We start from the raw sequence: 19172 nt of genomic DNA, 5'->3' as shown, positions 1-19172 counted from the left end.
TTGTTTTCCTGATAGAACTTTGGTTTATGATTACAATGTATTTAATCCTGAAGATTTAGATAAGGCTTATACTTTTATGCATTTAACTCACTCTTAGATCCAGGAAAGGAAATTTCCATATTCTTATAAAGACAGTGTGCTGTGATGTTGCAGGCAGTAGATTTGAAAATAATTAAGATTTGTCCTTTATTAAACAAAATATATAAGTATCTGGAACTTTTTTCCTGAGATAAGTTTAGGTTAATTCCAGGATGAAAGATGAATCTTTAAGTTCTTTATGTAAAGAAAGCTGCTGAGGTCATGGTTACTTCACAACGCTGGATGGAAATGACATGGAGTAATTAGCATTCTTTTTATTATTTAGTTGATATATGAACTAGAAAATGAAGTGTATGCTTTGATGGTTAAATATTTTTCCTCCTGCTTGAAAAGAAGAATGAGAAGTATTATCAAAACTGGGATTAGGAGACAAAATTGGAAATTTCCCTTGGAATTGTGGTGCTCTTGTAGTGAAGTCTGCAGTGAATTTGGTGAGGATTGTATGTCACAAGCCAACAGCTACCTTCCCTGAGGCTTACCCTTTATGTATTCTGGTTTCCCTCATAAGATCGAAGGGCTGGTCTAGGTGGTTTGTGAACCAAAGGATTCCTACTAGTTTTTGAACATATAAATTTACTAGTCAAGGCTTGAAAACCCCTAATTTTTTGGTTGCGGGGGGAGTGGGATGATGGGGAAGAGTTGTTTTAGAGTGAGAAGATTAGTGTTGTAAGTACAGTCCTCTTTCAGTATCCATGGGGGATCAGTTCCAGGACCCCTGCAGATGCCAAAAGTCCCTGTTGATGCTCAGGTCCCTCTTATTAAATGGTATAGTACAGTCAGTGCCTTCATATCCATGAGTTCTGCACCAGAGAGTAATATGAAATTTTCAGTTTTTTTCCCTACCAGAGTAATTCTTTTACTTTGGAGATGGAAGATCTTTTTCTTAAATTTGTTTACAAATTAGTGAAATTTTAGGTTGCCCAGCAATCTGCTAGAATAACTGATACATGGGGACATTTAAGTTGTTTTGGTCATGGACTTTCTGCTTGGAGGTGCACAGTAATTGTGGAATTCTGCTGAACTGCTGAAAACATTCTTGAGATACGGCAGACCTTTCTTCTTTCAAGAAGTGTTTCTAGGTCTACGTTCAGAGTCCTAAGGAGCTTTGAAATTCTAGATGCTGTAGGTTTGAGAGATGGAAGGGGACTTTAGGATCACACAATTCACACTTCTTATCCTGTAGCATCCTTGAGATACGGCCATCTAGCCTTTGCTTGACTCCTAACGGGGCTCACTAAATTTCATCATACTCTACCATGAATTTTAATAGGCATTTGAGAAAGCAAATTCATACAACTTAAGCTTTACTTGATACAACCAATTAAATCCAAATTTTCTTTCTGCTATGATGCTAGCATCTTTTACAGTAACTCCAAAGAATATCTTTGACAGATGTTATCAATGATGTGTCCATCTTTATTTTTTATTTTTATTTAAAAAAATTCTTTGAATTTATTTTTTGTTAAGTACAGTCAGTATACCATGTTGTGTCAGTTTCTGGTGTACAGCATAATGTTTCATTCATACATACACATACATATATTCCTTTCATATTCTTTTTCATTGTAGGTTACTGCAAGATATTGAGTATACTTCCCTGTGCTATACAGTATAAACTTGTTTCTCTATTTTATATGTAGATGTTAGTACCTGCAAGTCCCAGACTCCTAATTTATTCTTTCCCCTGGTAACCATAAGTTTGTTTTTTATGTCTGTGAGTCAGTTTCTGTTTTGTACATAAGTTCTTTTGTATCTTTTTTTAAAAAACAAATTCCACGTATGAGTAATAGCATGTGGTATTTTTCTTTCTCTTTCTGGCTTCACTTAGAATGGCAATCTCCAGGTCCATCCATGTTGCTGCAAATGGCATTATTTTATTCTTTTCTATGGCTGAGCAGTACTCCCATTATATAAATATACCACAACTTCTTTATCCAGTCATCTGTCAATGGATATTTACGTTGTTTCCATGTCTTGGCTATCGTAAATAGTGCTGCTATAAACATTGGGGAGCATGTGTGTTTTCAAATTAGTTTCCTCCAGATGTATGCCCAGAAGTGGGTTTGCTGGATCATATGGTTAAGTTTATTTTTAGTTTTTTGAGGAATCTCTATACCGTTTTTCATAATGGCTGCACCAAACTACATTCCCACCAACAGTGCAGGAGGGTTCCCTTTTCTCTACCCGCTCTCCAGCATTTATTGTTTGTGGACTCTTTAATGATGGCCATTCTGACTGGTGTGAGGCGATAACCTCATTGTAGCTTTGATTTGCATTTCTGTAATAGTGATTTGAGAATTTTTTCATGTGCCTATTGGCCATTTGTATGTCTTCACTGGAGAATTAATTGTGTGTGCATCTTTGTGTATGTGAATGAAAAAGGTTTAAAGTATTCTAAGGTAATGACCACAACCTTTAGCTCTTTACTCTCACATTCTCACATTCGATAGCTCTTTTTAAAAGATCTTTCTATGCTGAGCATCAATATACCTCTGGTGTTTATGGGACTTTTCTGGAGTAATATAGAGTAAGCCAAATTTTTCTTGTACATGACAACCTTTTAATTTGATGAGAGTCTCGTATGATCATTTAAATTTTACCTGTAAAAGCTCAACCAAAGAAAAAGGAGGGGGGGTAAGAATTTGAGTACTGTAGTTCATTCAACTTGTATGAGCAGTGAGCATATATCCCAGAGGAAGCCCAGAATGAGAGACTCTGCTGCTACCTGTGTTGTTTCATTTCCCATGTGCTGATGGTATTGAATATATCTCTGGCCTGACTGGGGTTCTAAATGCTTATGAAAAGCATTTTTCACAGAACATATTCTCCAACATAATTGAGATACTTTAATTGGTGCTTATCTGAAAAAACAATAATATGCTCTACTCCTGGATGAAAAACAAGCAGTGTTGGACTTAGTGAAAGGAGTTACGTTTCATCTCCAATATGGTGTCTCCCTGGGAGATTTCCACAGATAATTTTAACCATAAGAGATTTTTGTCTTACTGAATATCTTTAAGAGCTCAGTGCCTCATAAGCTGTGATTTTACTGTATTGGAAATTGTGAAAAGTGTTTTCCTTCTGTTTAAACAAACCTAAATTATATGTTATGATGAGGGAGCTGACCTACTTCCATCCCCCAAGTGGGTGCGCTCCCATTTGTTAATAATTGTCTCAGTACATTTTGAAATATTACTCTAAATGTGGGGTGGCCACTTTAGCATAGGACAAGATCATTACCTGCTCTGTTCTGGACACAGAATCTCCATTAGCACAGCCCGAGATGGGGGGCACGTTTTTAGTAGACCTGTCACACTTCTGGCTCATTGAAGCCCATGGCTCACTAAGTTACCTCCGTGGGTCTTAGAGGTTTTGAGTAACTGGTGGTCATCAAGCTTCCTGTTCTGTTGGTGGGATAACCTGGCCGCCCCATCTTTTAGGACTCCTACATTTCTTTTATTTGCCTTAGGATTCGTTCTTGGATTTCTGAGGAAACTTGTTCTAACCAGCTTTTCAGTGGTATGCCTTTGTTATCTGTAGAGGTGTCATGCGTGAAGGAGCCATTAGGTATTGCACTTTGAAGAAAGAAGCCAATTTTGTGAAGCAAAAAATTCCTTCCATTTTTATGTAAAGTTTTAGAGTATAACACACGCACAGAAAGGTGTATGAATAACTGTAGCCAGCATACACATCAAGAAAGAGAACATTGCTTCAGAAGCCCTTTGTGTGCTTTTTAGTCCCTGCCCTTCCCCTCTCCAGGGGTAACCAGTCTCCTGACTCCTAACACTGTGAATTAATCCTGCCTGTTTTTGAACTTATTATACATGGAATCATAGGGTATGTACTTTTTTTTTTTTTATATTTAGCTCTTTTTGATCAGTGTTATACTATGAGATTCACCCATATTGCTACATAAAGTTATAGTTTGTTCATTCATGTTGCTGTTTAGTATTCCACTGCACGGGTGTGTCCATTCTACTGGTGATGAATATTTGAGTTATTTTCAGATTTTTAGGTATTAGGAAGAATCCTACTATGAGCATTCTAGTACTTATCTTTTGGTAATTCTGTATATTCATTTCTTCTGGACTCAAAGCTGAGAGTGGAGTTGCTAAGTAATATGTGGATGTTTACATTCAGCTGTATGCAGTGTTTATGTTCAGATACTGCCGATTTTTTCCAAAATAATTGTATAAATTTATGCTCACATCTTCAGGATCTGAGAATTCTGATTGCCCCAAATCCTCACAATCCTAACCCAAACCTTATGAAGTTGAGCAAGAACAACATCTTTATAATATCAAGTCTTTCCATCCATAAAACACTTCCTTAATTTTTCCAAATATTTTGTGAGTTTTAGCTTAGAAGCTTTACATGTTTTTGTTAGACTTAGTCCTAAATACTTGATTTTTTGATGTTGTTATAATTGTTACCATTTTAAAAAAATCTGTTTTTCTGCTGTTGGTTTGCCTTGTTTAGTGCGAGGTTTGCCTTGTTCGCTAAGACGCTTTATTGTGAATTGGGGTGAATGTTCTCACGTGCTTGTGTTGCCTCCATTGTGGTGATCATCAAATTTTTATCTTTATTCTCCTCTATTAATTTGGTGAATAACCTTGGTTGGTTTTTTAATTTTAAATCACTCTTGCATTACTGGAATATATCCCACTTGGGCATGGTGTTTTATCTTCTATATACATCATTGAATTTGATTTATAAATGTTTTACTTCAGCTTTTTGGATGTGTATCCATATGCAAATTCTTGTACTTTTTAATAATTTTCTTGTGGTGTCCTTGTAAGGTGTTTATACCAATGGTATGCTGTCTTCATAAAATGAGATGGGAAGTTTTCTTTTTCTAGTTTCCAGAAGCATTTTAATAAGATTGATACTATCTTCCTTAGACACGAGGAAGATTTTATCTGTAAAGTAATCTGAGCCTGGTATTTTCTTAATGGGAAAGTTTTAAATTAATAGCTTCAATTTTTTAATGGTTGGTTTTTTGATTTCTATTTTCTATTTTTTATTAAACTATAGTTGATTTATAATAATGTGTTAGTTTCAGGTGTATGATGAAGTGATTCAATAATACATATATATTCTTTTTCAGGTTCTTTTCCTTTATAGGTTATTAAGATACCGAAAATAATTCCCTGTGCTATACAGTAAATAGGGTGTATCTGTTACTGTCATACTCCTAATTTATCCCTCCCCCACCCCTTTCCCCTTGGGTAACCATGAATTCATTTTCTGTCTGTGAAACTGTTTCTGTTTTGTAAATAAGCTCATTTGTATTCTTTTAAGATTCCACATATAAGTGATATATAATATTTGTCTTTAATCTGTCTGGGTTACTTCACTTAGTATGGTAATCTCTAGGTCCATCCGTGTTGCTGCAAATGGCAATATTTCATTCTTTTATATGGCTGAGTAGTAGTCCATTGCATACATATAGCACATCTTCTTTATCCCTTCATCTGTTGACTGACAATTAAGTTGCTTCCATGTCTTGGCTATTGTAAATAGTGCTGCTATGACCACTGGGGTATATGTACCTTTTTGAATGAGTTTTTGTCTCCAGATATATGCCCAAGAGTGGGATTACTGGATAATATGGTAACTGTTTTTAGTTTAAGGAACCTCCATGCTGTTTTTGTGTATATTTTCTATTTTTTTAAATTGAACTACAGCCAGTTACAATGTGTCAGTTTCTGATGAACAGCACAGTGTTCCAGTCATGCACATAACACACACATTTGGCTTCATATGCTTTTTCATTAAAGGCCACTACAATATATTTCCTATTTTTATTGTCAGTTTTGGAAAGTTATATTTTTCAAGATATTTGTTCATTTTATGTAAATTGTTAATTTTAGAGGTCTAAAGTTTTCACAGTACCCTCTTAATAACTGTGAAATCTATGATGGTATTGCTCACCTTTTCCTTCTTAATACTGGAAATTCATGTTTTTTTTTTTTTTCCTACAGTCTTACTAAATATTTATCAATTTTATCAGGCCTTTCATAGAACCACCTTTGATTTGTATTTGTTTTATATTTGTTTATTAATTTATTGGTTATTTTGCTCTTTATTTCCTTCCTTCCGTCTTTGCTGTTATTTTCTAGCTTGTCTTTAGCTTTTCTTTTTTGCTAATATCTTCATTAAAGGCCACAACTGTTCCGTTAGGCATTGCATTAGCTGCCTCCCACGTGTGTTGTATGTTAATTATTTTTAAGTTATAAAATACTTTCTAATTCCCTTTATTTTTTATCTGTGGATTATTTGGGACTGTATTTAATTTCCAAATAACCAGGCACTTTCTGGATCTCTTTCTGTAATTGATTCCACCATGATCAGAGAGTGTATTCTAAATTATTTCAGACTTCTGATACTTGGTGTATATTTCATATTCTCTTTAAAGAATGTGTTTTCTAATATTTTGGGGTACAGTGTTTTGTATGTGACAAATAAGATCACTTTATTAATTGTGTTGTTCAGATAATTTATGTCTTAATGAATTTGTTTCCTATCAAAAGTCTCCCACTATGATTGTGAACTTGTGTGTGTGTGTTTGATAGCTGTCCATTTTGGCAATATATGTATTGAAGTTCTGTTATTGGGTACATTCAGGTTTAGAACTATTTTCTTTCAGTTGGATTGAACTTTATATATCATCATGAAATGTCCCCCTTTACCTTTAGTAATATTTCTTAAGAGTCTCCTTTATCTGATGTTAGTGTGGCTATATCAAGTTTCTCTTGGTAGAGTCATAGATTTTTAGAACTAAAAGTGAATTCACAGATCAGTTGATTGATCTTCGTTTTATATGTAAATGGAAGTTTATAACTCTGCTGTTGAATTCACTGGGTATTATTACTTTGGTCCCATTGTAGTTCTCCTGGGATCTTTGGAAACATGCTCGATTTAAGTGGCATCAGCTCAGACCCGTCTCCTAATCTTGTCTCAAGTTTGCACTTGATCTACTTCCGAAAGGTGGAAACCTGTCCTGAAGTCGGGGCCAGCTCATAGCAAACTCTGTAGTCATTACTGCCTTTGCCGGCTTAACTCTTTCCTTTCAAATGTCAGTGCTGCTTTGCCATGTTTTGATCAGGCATCGTTGTTGGGAACTACTCTTCTTACACTGTCTGTGGCTGGTTCTTCAGAGACTCCTGCTCTCTGCCTGTCCCACGTAGTCTCCAGACCTGCTATGATCTCTCTCTTTCCTGGATGCATTCTGGGGCATCTGATTTTCTTTTGGTCCTGGGTAGAAGGGAGAATCACCCAGAGCATTATGATGGAAGTAGTTAGCTAAAATGTGCATGCACAGAATACTTCTGGTACCTCAAGCTCCCTTTCTGCTCTATTTTCCCTTGCTTCCTAAACCTTTTCATTTCATGATTATGAGTAACTATGCTCTGAATCTTCTCTCACTTGTGAAACGCTGGACACACCAATGCAAAGGCCTTGGGGCCCTGCATCATTGCCCCTTTGTGTCCTCCGCACTGACCTCTAGGTGGTCCATTGTGCAGAAGGCAGTAGAGCTTCCAGGTTCACTAATGATGAAGCAGCAGAGGACCAGAGTAATGGCAACTTGAATGGATCCATATCCTGGTAGAAATGGGTCTGATCTCCTTCTTAGGTAATTGTGCTTTTTGTTAAGTTCTTTAATCTAAAAGTATTTTCTGTTTAAACAATTCACCTTGGCTCTTCTGTCTGTTAAGCATTTGACCTTCAGTAAGTCAATTCACCTTTTCATGCCTTGCTTTCCCCATCTGTAAGATGGATTGATAACTATTTCATAAGGCTGTTTGAGGATAAATGAGTTAATCATATAAAACACACAGTACCTATTGTACCTGGCCTATAACAGGCACTAAAATTATCTGCTCTGATGATGATGATGATGAAGATAATGATGAAAATGGTGAGATCTCATTTTATGGATACACTCCAAATTCAGGAAGTTCAATTCTACAAAGAAAATTCTAATTTTCTATTAACTTTCATTTTATAATTGCTCTTGTGTTCCTGTGGGTAAGATTTTTCTTGTGAGAACATGAAGCCACTAAGAACTCAGTTGCATTATTGAAAGAGGGCTGTGATTGCCACCACTGGTAGACACAGCCCTTCTCCATCCACTGACTTTTCCTTCACAGCATTCCCCTCCTCATTCATGGACTTTGCCACCTTGCAGGCTATTTTTTCTTTTCTTCTACTAGAGGCACTTCGCTTTGAAACCCTCTCTTGATCATTGACATATCTCTGGGCCTGGTAGTCATAACATAGTAGGCTCTGGCTTGCCCATCTGCTTCTCTGCATATTACAGATGCAAAATTACTGTTCTTCAAAACTTTGGCTACTCTAAATTTTCAAGAGTGTGGGGCCAAATTTTATGTCATCTGCCCACAGTGAAAGATAATGGTTGCTGTTAATATCAGTGCCTGTTTGGTACAATTTCTACATTGATCATTAAAAGTACCCTGTAACTGTATTCTTTCTGTAGAGCATATGTTTTTGTTTCATTTTCCAGTTCATCCTTGTAGACTATTGTTAGTTTTCAACTTCCAGTAGGGTTTAAGTTAACTGTACATTATTTAAGAAATGGATTAGATACTGATTAGAAGTGGAGGAAACATAATGTATATTATGTTATTTTTCAATACTTTAGTGACCCTAGGAGTGTAAGTAATGTGATTTATTGCATAGCACACATACTAGAGATATTTCCAAAATAATTTAAAAGTTACTCGTATTATAGATATTTGAGCAATATAAAGGTAGATTAAATGTCACGATCCTGAAAAACACAGTGAACTTTTCCAAGTGATTAATTGGGTGAACCAAGGCATATATGTGAACATCTTTTCATGTTTGATCAGTTTTATTCATGATGGCAATAAAACCAAGTAAATGAAATGCAAAATGTTGACTGCAATGTAATGGTTGAAATTTTTATATGCATAAAGGAGTCAGGGTAAATTTATGGTCTTTCAATGGCTTGTTGGCTGCTAATATTGTATGTACTTTCTTAAAGTGATCTATAGCACCACTGCCAAAATGCCATGGGGACACAATCACAGTTGGTACACACTGTGTGTGTTGATTTACCTCTCGGATATGTGAAATGTTAACTCTGAGACGGATGTCGTATAGCTCATCGGTTTTTGTTCAGCGTTGGATGTATGCTCATCATTTGCCTTCGGAGTGTATACAATGGCAGTGTCAATATAGCATAGAGAGTTAAAATTGCAAAGAGTCTTATATTCTGGCACCATGTAGTTCACTGAAAGTTTTTCAGATTGAATTTGAATATATGATTCCCAAATGTATCAAAGTGCTATTTTACTTAGGTTTGTAAAACTTCTGTACTCTTTTGAATCAAAATCAGAGATAAATGTCTTAGTTTCACTTCCTGTGCCTTGTTTTCCAGAAGGTCTTAGATCCCACAGGTGTGTGTGAGGGAGGACTGCTGTGTGACTTAACAACCCATCTTGCTGCCACTTGTCTGCTGTTCCCTTTGCCGCTGATCAGATCCTATCCCCTGCTGTTTCCTGAGTTCCCTAGTTTGCATCAGTCTTCAGTGTCCTTCTTTCTGTTCCTCCCTCTAGGCAGGAAGAAGGAAGTGTACTTTAACTTATACAGCAGTTGTTGGGATAATTGTTTATCTCAGTCTTAGGTGATAAAATCTGCTTTTCCAGAGTGTGGAGAAAAAAACAGACAACTTGATAGATGTCTGGTTTAAGTAATTGACTATACAAAAATACAAACTCTTTAGAATACATCACCTTTTATAAACATTGTCAAAATCAGCAGGTTTCATCTACAGAGCTGTAATATATCAAAAACCAACTCAATGGAAGTTAATGGAAATTAATTAGATGGAACTCCTGTTGCAAGAAGGCCATTTCTGTAAGGAAACATGTAATATTCTATAGATTTCAGCCAAAGCCCTGGGTAGATTTGGTGAAATTTGTTGCTTGTAAGTATGGCCATGCCAAAAAAGATACAATTCCCAAAGGGGCAGTTCTGGGCAGTTCTTTTTTGCTCTTTTCTGTATATTCCAGTGGCCATCACGTATAGTGTTTTGTCTACCCAGTGTCTTTCATGTTTAGGATCTAATCCGTTGTACTTAGCTCACCTTTTAGAGCACCATTACCTTGAGATGAGCTCGCAGATTAAAGAATCTGAGTGAGGGATGCTTTTCTTACCTGGTTATACAGTCCTTGCTGATATCTTTGCAATCTCTATCTGGGCAGAACAGAATCAGGTAGTTTCCTAACAAGTCATTAGTGTTTTCCACCTATAAGCCTAATATTAGAAGCAAAAGAAATTCCTTTCATTCTGTTTGGAATTGCTGTTTAGATACTCTATAGACAGCTTAATTTTGAAATGTCAGAAGACTAGCTAAGCAGAATTCCTTCGGACTCTTTAAGCTTATCACTTTATCAAGACGATTATTGAAAAGCTATGGGCTTGAGCCTCTTTTCAGTAGCTCCATATAGATGCTTTGAAAGAATTATTTAATAATATGCCCTTGCCTTTTATCAGGGGACAGCTAAAGAGAGGCCTGTATAGTAACCATTTCTGTTAGTTTCTGTAAAATTGCAGTTGAATTCTGTGGGTTATGTTAGGGCTTACTCTTTATAAAGATTCATGTGGTAAAGACTTAGAGCTTTATCCTAGAATAAACTCCTAAACCTTCTCACAAACTGGTATCTAGTCCTTTAGTGCATACTGGGTGCTTATAGCTCAAAAGTTTCCCATGTTGAGGGGCTTTCTAAGAATCACAGAACCAAATTGATCAAATGGGTATACTTTGATTTACCGATTTAAGTTAAAAGGCTAAAATTACCAAACATTTATCCAAATAAATGGGAACATTTGTTTGGGGTGTTTAAAATTTTTATCACTGGATCATATTTTTAAAGAATCAATTGTTTTTTTTAAAATTAAAATGTATTTTACCTTTATGAAAAATTTTAGTCATGGAACTTTCTGGTTTTTCTACCATAGGATCCTGGTTACTGGATGAAGATTCATCACTTAGAGTACACAGATGGAGGAATCCTGGACCCAGATGATGTCCTGGCAGATGTCGTTGAAGACAAAGATAAGGTAGATGACTCTAAAAAATGTTCCTCTTTGTCTTCCTCTGTAGAGCGGCATGTTTTTCCCAAGATTGAGATCCTTAACAAACTCATGTGTCAATTATTGTTAAAAGATACCATCTGTTCAGGTTTCCCCCTCGACAGCCCATAAATCAAAGTTCTTCATCAGATGCCTGGAAAATCTTTGTCAAGGTTTGGGAATCTGCTCATGGTGGCCTAATTAATAGACACTTAATTCCCAAGAGTTCCTGATACGCCTCGGGAAATTAGTGTCAGGCTTCGAGGCTGTTGGAATTCTCATTGTCACTGTTGGCTCTGGTATTTCTTCTTGGCCCTTGCTAAGTGTTTAGCTTCATGCCTGAGACTTGAATGTGTTTCAAAGGAGAGCATACAATGGGGAGAAAGGTCTTATGAAGAACGATGGTGAAGATTTTTCTTCAAGTAGCTGGCAAGCAACTGTCTTGAGTGATGGTCTTTGTGTTTCTATGGCTGAAGTGAAAAACACTGAGTTGAATATTTCAGAAAGTTTGAACATACTTTGCCATTTACTTGGGAATAATCCCATTGCAAATATCTTGCTTTAGTGGGATTATTCTTCTGATGTTAAACTGAAAAAGGTATAAAAGTAAACTATTCAGATGCAGTACCCCGGGTTATTGCTGTTGAGACAAATCATTTATCACTATATCTGCCTGGGGCTTCTCTGATCAACAGCTGATGTGTTTTCCAGAATTGAACTGCAGCTTTCCCTGAGACATCCTTGCTTCTAAGTCTTTTTTAACTGTGCATCCTTAGTGCTGTTGGTACTAGGCTGTTTGATGTCTGTAAACATGTTTCTATGAAATTTCAGGTAGGGGTGTATGTGTGTGTTTTAATCAGCCGGACTGAAATATAAATAAGTGATTTATTTAACTTAGGTAAAAATTTACATTTTTTTCCCATAAGATCTTTTTGGTCTGTTGAAATTTACATTAGTCTTTGTGGATATTCTGTCCATTTATTTTTCCTTGTTTTCTGTTGAAATTTAACCCTGGTTTGCTTTGCATTTTAACTAGCCATTTCATAAGGGACTTAGCTCCTTAAATTGTAAGCTCCTGGAGGACACGGACTGGGAGATTTTTATTTCTTCTGTATTCCTTGTGTTAATAATAAGTGGTACAGTGTTTTATGCAAACTTGATTCTCAAAGAACACTTCTGAATTTATTTATTTTTTATTGATTTATAATCATTTTACAATGTGTCAAATTCCAGTGTACAGCACAATTTTTCAGTTATACATGAATATATATATATTCATTGTCACATTTTTTTCTCTGTGAGCTTCTGAATTTAGAGTAAAAAAGAAAGCTTACAGTTGCCTCTTGCTGTATGTGATTTTGATGCACACTTCTTATTTTTTGGTCTCCTGGTAAATGATAATGTAGTATTTACCTTCATGACACAGGAGGGGGACTCTCCCTGCTGTTTTTCCCTTTATATTGTTTCTTCTCTACAGCCACCTTCTTCCTTTGAAATATTCTGGGTATTTGTATGGTTTATGAATGAAGAAGGCCTTCCCATCTCACATTTCACTGATATCCAGTGTATTAAAATAAAAAGCTGAAATGTGGCAAGTTTAAGAAAGGCCAGAAGAACAAGATTATACTGTATAGCACAGGTAAATATATACAAGATCTTGTGGTAGCTCACAGCGAAAAAAAAAAATGTGACAATGAATATATGTATGTTCATGTGTAACTGAAGAATTGTGCTCTACACTGGAATTTGACACAACATTGTAAAATGACTATAATCAATAAAAATAGTTAAAAAAAAAAAAAAAAAGGCCAGAAGAAAATGTCTTACCCCAGCCTCATCTAAGAGCTCATTACAGGAAGGATGACTCTATGAACAGTGCCCAGGAACATCACTTGTCCTGTGCAGCTCCTCCTGTTAGAGAGTTACTTTTAACTGTCTTGGCATTGCAGTTTTTAACCATAATACATTTATTAGGCACAGAAATAGCTTTCTTATATAGAATATGTTTTAAAAGGACTTCACCACTCTTACTAAATAAAGTGAAAAAAGTGAGATAATCAGTTAAAATCCTAGCAAAGAATTAGCACTGTTGGGGTTTACCCATTCTTGTAATGTACTTTTACCCATTATCTTAATGCACTGTAGTGCTGCCTCATGAAGCCTGAGTGGTATTGTTCTGCAGATGAGAATTTACACTTTTGGTATTGCCAGAAATAATTGTACTACCATTTTCCTTTTTTTTTGTTAAATAATGCAAGTGAAAAAAGCATCACTTTTTTTCCCCCTGACATTCTCTCTGCAGTCTTACAATTTCCTTACAGTCCATTTGTCTAGTGTGGGAAGAAGGTTCTTCCAGACGTTTTCCCTTTCCTTTTTGTCAGTGTAGAGTAAGAAGTAATTATAAATGATGCTCATGGATGTTTAGTGACATATCAGACACACCCAAGATCCTTGGAGACAGTATTGGACTTAGATGAAATTACAATTCACCTGCTTTTCAAACTGGTTACCTAATCACCTCTTATGTTTAGAATATAGAGAGAAGCAAGCCCAAAGAGGCACGGATAGATGTATGTAATCCTTGTGCTAAATCTGCTTACCTCAGCTCCCAGGAAAGACTCTAGCTTTAGTCGAGAAATGGCAGTTAGGGGGCCACCGATGGCCTACCTGGAAAGGATGAGGCAGGAGAAACAGAATCTTGGAATCAGAAAGCAGTGTAGGCTGAAGCTGTGTATTTAGTGTATGGAAAAGCTATCCAGTAAACTTCAGTGAAGACTGAAATGAGAGGTCAGCTGGTGTTCTACTTAAAATCATACAAGAGGCTAGTAGAGTTGGTTTTCTAAAGAAATGACTTTCAAAATTTCTGGTATCGGAAGTGTGGCGTCTTTGGCCTCACTTGTGTTATTCTTTCGGCCAGCACAGTGCAGAGTGCGTGTATGATGCACTTTGGGAGGCTTTGTTTTATTTTCACTTGCTCTCCCAGTAGAGCCCCTTCACAGGAGAACTAAGTTTTTGCCATATTACACTATTTCTGTCCTGTATTTCATCACAATATTGGAGCAGCTTTGGAATTTTGCATCTTACGATAGCCGCTATTTGTGTAAAATGTGCTAACAGGTAGTAATTACCTATTTGTGACCGTCATTCTCAAGATTCTTCAGTTTTATGTATCAGTCTGATTTGGGGTAACTAAGAATTTACGACTTTACATGCCTCTCTCTTTCTGGCCACTCAAGGCCACTGACTTAGTTCACCCAGTAACAACTTAACCCTTTGCTGAGCACTAGCAGGGGCCCAGTGTGGCTTTGGCACTTACATATTTTATTTTAATTTAGAGCACCCCTGCAGGCAAGAGTGTCATCTCCATTTCTGGTTTCCAAGAACAGTCACAGAAGTTGGGTCGCTTACTGAAGATCACTCAGGTGATAGGTGGCAGACGCAGACTCGGGAACCTCAAATTTAAATTTCCACCCTCCATTTTGTTCTACAACAGGCAGGGCAGTGTGTTAGGTGTTTGTATCTATGGTCTCTAATTATGAAAATTCATCAATCATAAGTGAGCATGAATTTGCTTTTACATAATTACCACCATTGTTAAGATATGCAAGGGAACTATGGAGTATAAAACAATTAATTCAGAATTAGTATGTCTTGCATATGTGGTTAACTCCAACTCTCTTTGCCTGCAGCCTGCATCTAATGGAGTGCAAAGGGCTGCCAGGTTTACCTCTGTTGCTTTCTCTTAAATCTCCTTTTCCCAGGACCCAGATGACTCAATCCAGGTAAAGTTTAATCCCACATGGGCCCTGTAGATGACATTTGGAGTCTAACCACTACGAGCAGTTTCACATACATGGTGTGTACTACATGCAGCATATCATATAGTGTGCTGTCTGCAGTGGGCAGAGTAACAGCCCCGAAAGATGTCTACATTCTAATCCCCAGAACCTGTGAGCATCTGTGTTACATGGCAAAGGGTCTTTGCAGGTATAACTGAAGACCTTAAAATAAAGAAATGATTCTGGATTATTTGGGTGGGCTATGTGTAATCACAAGGCTCGCTAGAAATGAGAGGAAGGCAGGAGAGTCAGGGTTAGAGAGATCCAATGTGAGAGTCAGCTGGTCATTGCTGGTTTTGAAAATGGAACCAGAGAATGGAGGCAGCTTCTCCAAGCTGGAAAAGGCAAGGGATCAGTTTCTCCCATGGTCTCCAAAGGAGCTCAGCTCTGCTGGCACTCTGCTTAGCTCAGTGAGACCCACTTTGGACTTCTCACCTACAGAACTATAAGATAAAATTGTCTTGTTTGAATTCACTAAATTTGAGGTAATTTGTTATAGCAGCTGTAGGGCATTCATACACCGTCTTAGGCTGTTTTAAACTTGTAAAGTGATGATGGTCTTCTCAAGTTTCATAGTAACTAGGCGTTGAAGATCCTGTGGTACAAGGAAAATATACTTCAGATCAGTTGATTGCTCTTTGCATTTCTTCCAAAATCCATCACAAATTGATTCTTAATTTATGGGGTGAGCCTTCATACTCTGGGACTTGGATGTTAAGCACCTTGGTAGTTATGCTATTGTCCTGTATGGAAGTCATTTCAGCACCACACCCAAGAGGTGTGTAAAACTCATCAATTTCTTGTTGCACATGTAAAGGCCTGAAGACTGATGCCCCTGCAAAACTTAATGTTCACTCACTGATATTCTTTGAGTGTGAGGACCTCTGAGTATTGAGTTTTGTTTTTTTTTTAATGATTGTTTTCCTTGTCAATTGTCTTTATTATTTCCTGACTGGGTTGTAAAACATAATTAGAATATGATACTGAAATATGGCAGTGTACGACTTCTAGTATGCAAACTGGATTACTGCCGTGGTTTTATTAATACACAGAAGTAATACAATGTGGTTAAGTACATAGGAGAGAAAAGCCTCTGTCTTTGACTGTCATACGGGTTCACTTTGGAGAGATGCCAATGGTTTTGGACTCCAGCGAGGGCAGGTTGGCCCCCTGGGTCACCTGTGAAGTCTGGTATTCAGATAGTATGGTTTCAATTCAGTTTTATCCCTTATTAGTTCAATGTACTTGGGCAAATTCTTCATCCCTTTCAGTCTTGATTTACTCATTTGTAAAATGGATATGATGTTAGTGTTACAGTGTAGGAAAACTGCATAAACTGTAAAAAGTTTTGAGTCCAGTATGGTATATAGTAAGGGCTCATGTGTTAACTATTGTATCAATAATATTATGGTAATCTTATTAGTGTAGCTTTTACCTGTGTTTTTATTTAACCATTAAATGTTTAAAATTTAAATATTAAAATATCAAACTATTTTACTATACATTTTAAATGTTTTTTAAAAACCTTAAATTTATTTGTTATTACATTATTTAATAGTTTAATAAGAAGATGTTTTATTACGGCAAAACATTTAGGTAAATGCTGGTACTATTTGAGAAATTCAAGTGCCAATATGAGTAATTTTAAAACAAGGATCCTTTTATCAGGATGTGGTGCTTGGTACTAGAAGCAGCATTCAGGGATCTAATGTGGTTTTGAAATAGAGACTGTTTGCACAAGGAATGAACTAGTGACCTAAAACCAGACATCAGTCCATAAGGACAGTCCATAAGCTTTCGGAGCACGCTCTGTTGCCCTCTAGTGGAGTCCCCAGCTACCTAGAAACTGGCTCCCAGGAGGTGCTTCCTGATTGTGATGATGCATGTAGTTCTACTACATTATAAAATAATTTTTAGTGTATTTTTTAGTATAACTCACAGACTCAGTCGTGGATAGTAAAATCAGAGTTTATATTTCACCTCGTGATTGTTGTTTCCTCATGGTCACCAACCACATTGTTATTTACCTATGCTTTTGTGAGACTTCTTTGAAGGGCTAAAGCAAAATCTTTGCATTTAAAACTCTTTGTTTAAACTTCTTACGTCTGTCCTGTTCACTGGCTGCAAGGCTATTGGCTGGTGGTGATGAAGTTTGTGACTTCCTCAGTGTGTAGCTGAACAATTTAGGAGATTATGTTCTTCTAGGGATAGGGGATGCTAAATTTAGACTCCTTTAAAAAAAAAAAAAAGGTCCTGAATTAATTACTTCATTTTTGAGTTCTCATTTTGTTAGTAAGATGGTTCTCCTTGAAATGGGATTCTATTTCAAGTCCTTGATTTTTTAGCAAATCAGAATATGGTGTTCTGGGTTTTTTTGGGTTTTTTTTGAAGTTTTTCTTTGGTTCACAGGTGTAGTGTTGAAAGCACATTTGAGGGGTAGTTTGGAGAATGTTTCAGAAATAAGTGCAGAAGCCCAAAAGGATTACCTTGACGAAGACATTCTATCTCAAACTTTTTTGGGTTTTTTTGGGGGGAGGGGTTAATTAGGTTTATTTATTTATTTTTTAATAGAGGCAGTGAAGATTGAACCCGGGACCTTGTGCATGCACTGTACCACTGAGCTGTACCCCTGCCCCCCAATCTCAAACTTTTAAAGACTACTCTCTGCTTATAGAATTACAGAGTTACAGAATTCTAGAACTAGAAGAGACCTCAGCAGTAGTGTGGTCTAGCCCTGTCATCTGGCAGAGGAGAAGCTACCTGAACTGAGAACAGTTTACAGGGCTTCATATTTCCAGCTGATTTCTTTCCTGTCTGTTTCTGCATTTCCTCCCTGGGATCCTGATAACATCTGGATCAGATCTGGTGCAGATCACAACTGCTCAGTTTCCTGCTCCAAGTTGGCTTCCTTCTTTCGACGTCCTAATTTTTGTCACTAGCAGCATCTTCTAGTCTTACAGGCTTCAACTTGCAGTCATCTAAAAATATTAATTAGTTAATGCAGTTTATTCTTAACTTCAACCTGCTTCATGTCTGTTCCCCTCTTTGCATTTCCACAGCTGTGAAATATAAAAATCTACAAAATCTCAGGCAGGGTCACTTGGTTGATAAGGAAGTAGGAGTCTTTCTCTCCCTCCGCACCCCTCACCTGTTCTTTGCCACAAGTGCAACAGAGTGGCTGGGAGTATGGATTTTAAACAAAGTCGGTTCATCTCTTGGCTCTGCTGTCTGTTGGCTTTTGGCAAATGCTTAACTTTGTCTTTAGTTTCCTCATGGGCACTTGTAGCTAAAAGAGTACTAATTTTATAAGTTAAAACACGTGAAGTATTTAGGAGAGTACCTGGCCTGTAAAAAGTCATCAGTAAGTGTTAGGTGGTATTATAATTAGCATACCACTACTGTCATTAATGTAGATTACATTGTTCCTAAAGTATTGCTTAGGTGATAACATTCCTTCCAGAGTGCAAGTGTGTAATCACGGCTAAACCTCATAGCTATACATTATATCCAGAGCCTTCAGAGTGTCCCCAAACTATCTTCCTCAAACTCAACCTTCTCAAACCTCACCAGGAACAAAACTGCCGTACCGATAATTCTCTTAGGTACCATATGCTTTCTTGCTCCCTGGCTTTCTTCATGTTCCACTTGTCTAGGGTATCCTTGTCCCTACTCCCTGCTTATCCAAGTTGCATTCTGTGTATCATGGAATGAAAACTCCCTGAGGAGAGGGTCTTTGTCTTGTTCACTGCTGTATTCTCAGTGCCTGGCACTGTGTAGCTGTTGAGGTGGTTGTAGGGTAGAATGGAGTGAGTGAGTGAGTGAATGAATGAATGAATGAATACGTCTATGTTGTCAGCTCTTGAGCAAGCCATTTAACTGCTCTAAAGCCTAGTTTTTCTTTTTCTTTTTTCTTGATAAAAAGAGTGATTAATGGTATCTTTTTCACAGTGTCATTGGAAGGATTGAGAGGCTGTATGTAAAAATACAGTATAAATTATAAAATACTATATACATTACAACAAAATGTATTTATTCTTGCTGTTCAATCCTTACCAACCTTTCAAGATCCAGGTCAAATTTGATTTTTTTCTGGTTTGTTTGCAGACCTGT

At 36.9% G+C, this 19172-nt stretch overlaps 1 protein-coding gene across 1 annotated transcript in view; it reads left to right on the top strand.

Annotated features, from left to right (window-relative positions):
- PARD3B (par-3 family cell polarity regulator beta) overlaps window positions 1–19172 on the top strand; it is a 923861-nt gene that overhangs the window by 113773 nt on the left and 790916 nt on the right. The window contains 1 exon segment of the mRNA XM_032480017.1: window positions 11110–11211. Within this exon segment, the coding sequence (XP_032335908.1) occupies window positions 11110–11211 (102 nt within the window).

Source organism: Camelus ferus, chromosome 5 (assembly GCF_009834535.1).
Source record: "Camelus ferus isolate YT-003-E chromosome 5, BCGSAC_Cfer_1.0, whole genome shotgun sequence".
Taxonomy (NCBI): domain Eukaryota; kingdom Metazoa; phylum Chordata; class Mammalia; order Artiodactyla; family Camelidae; genus Camelus; species Camelus ferus.
This window is presented reverse-complemented; position numbering and strand designations above follow the sequence as displayed.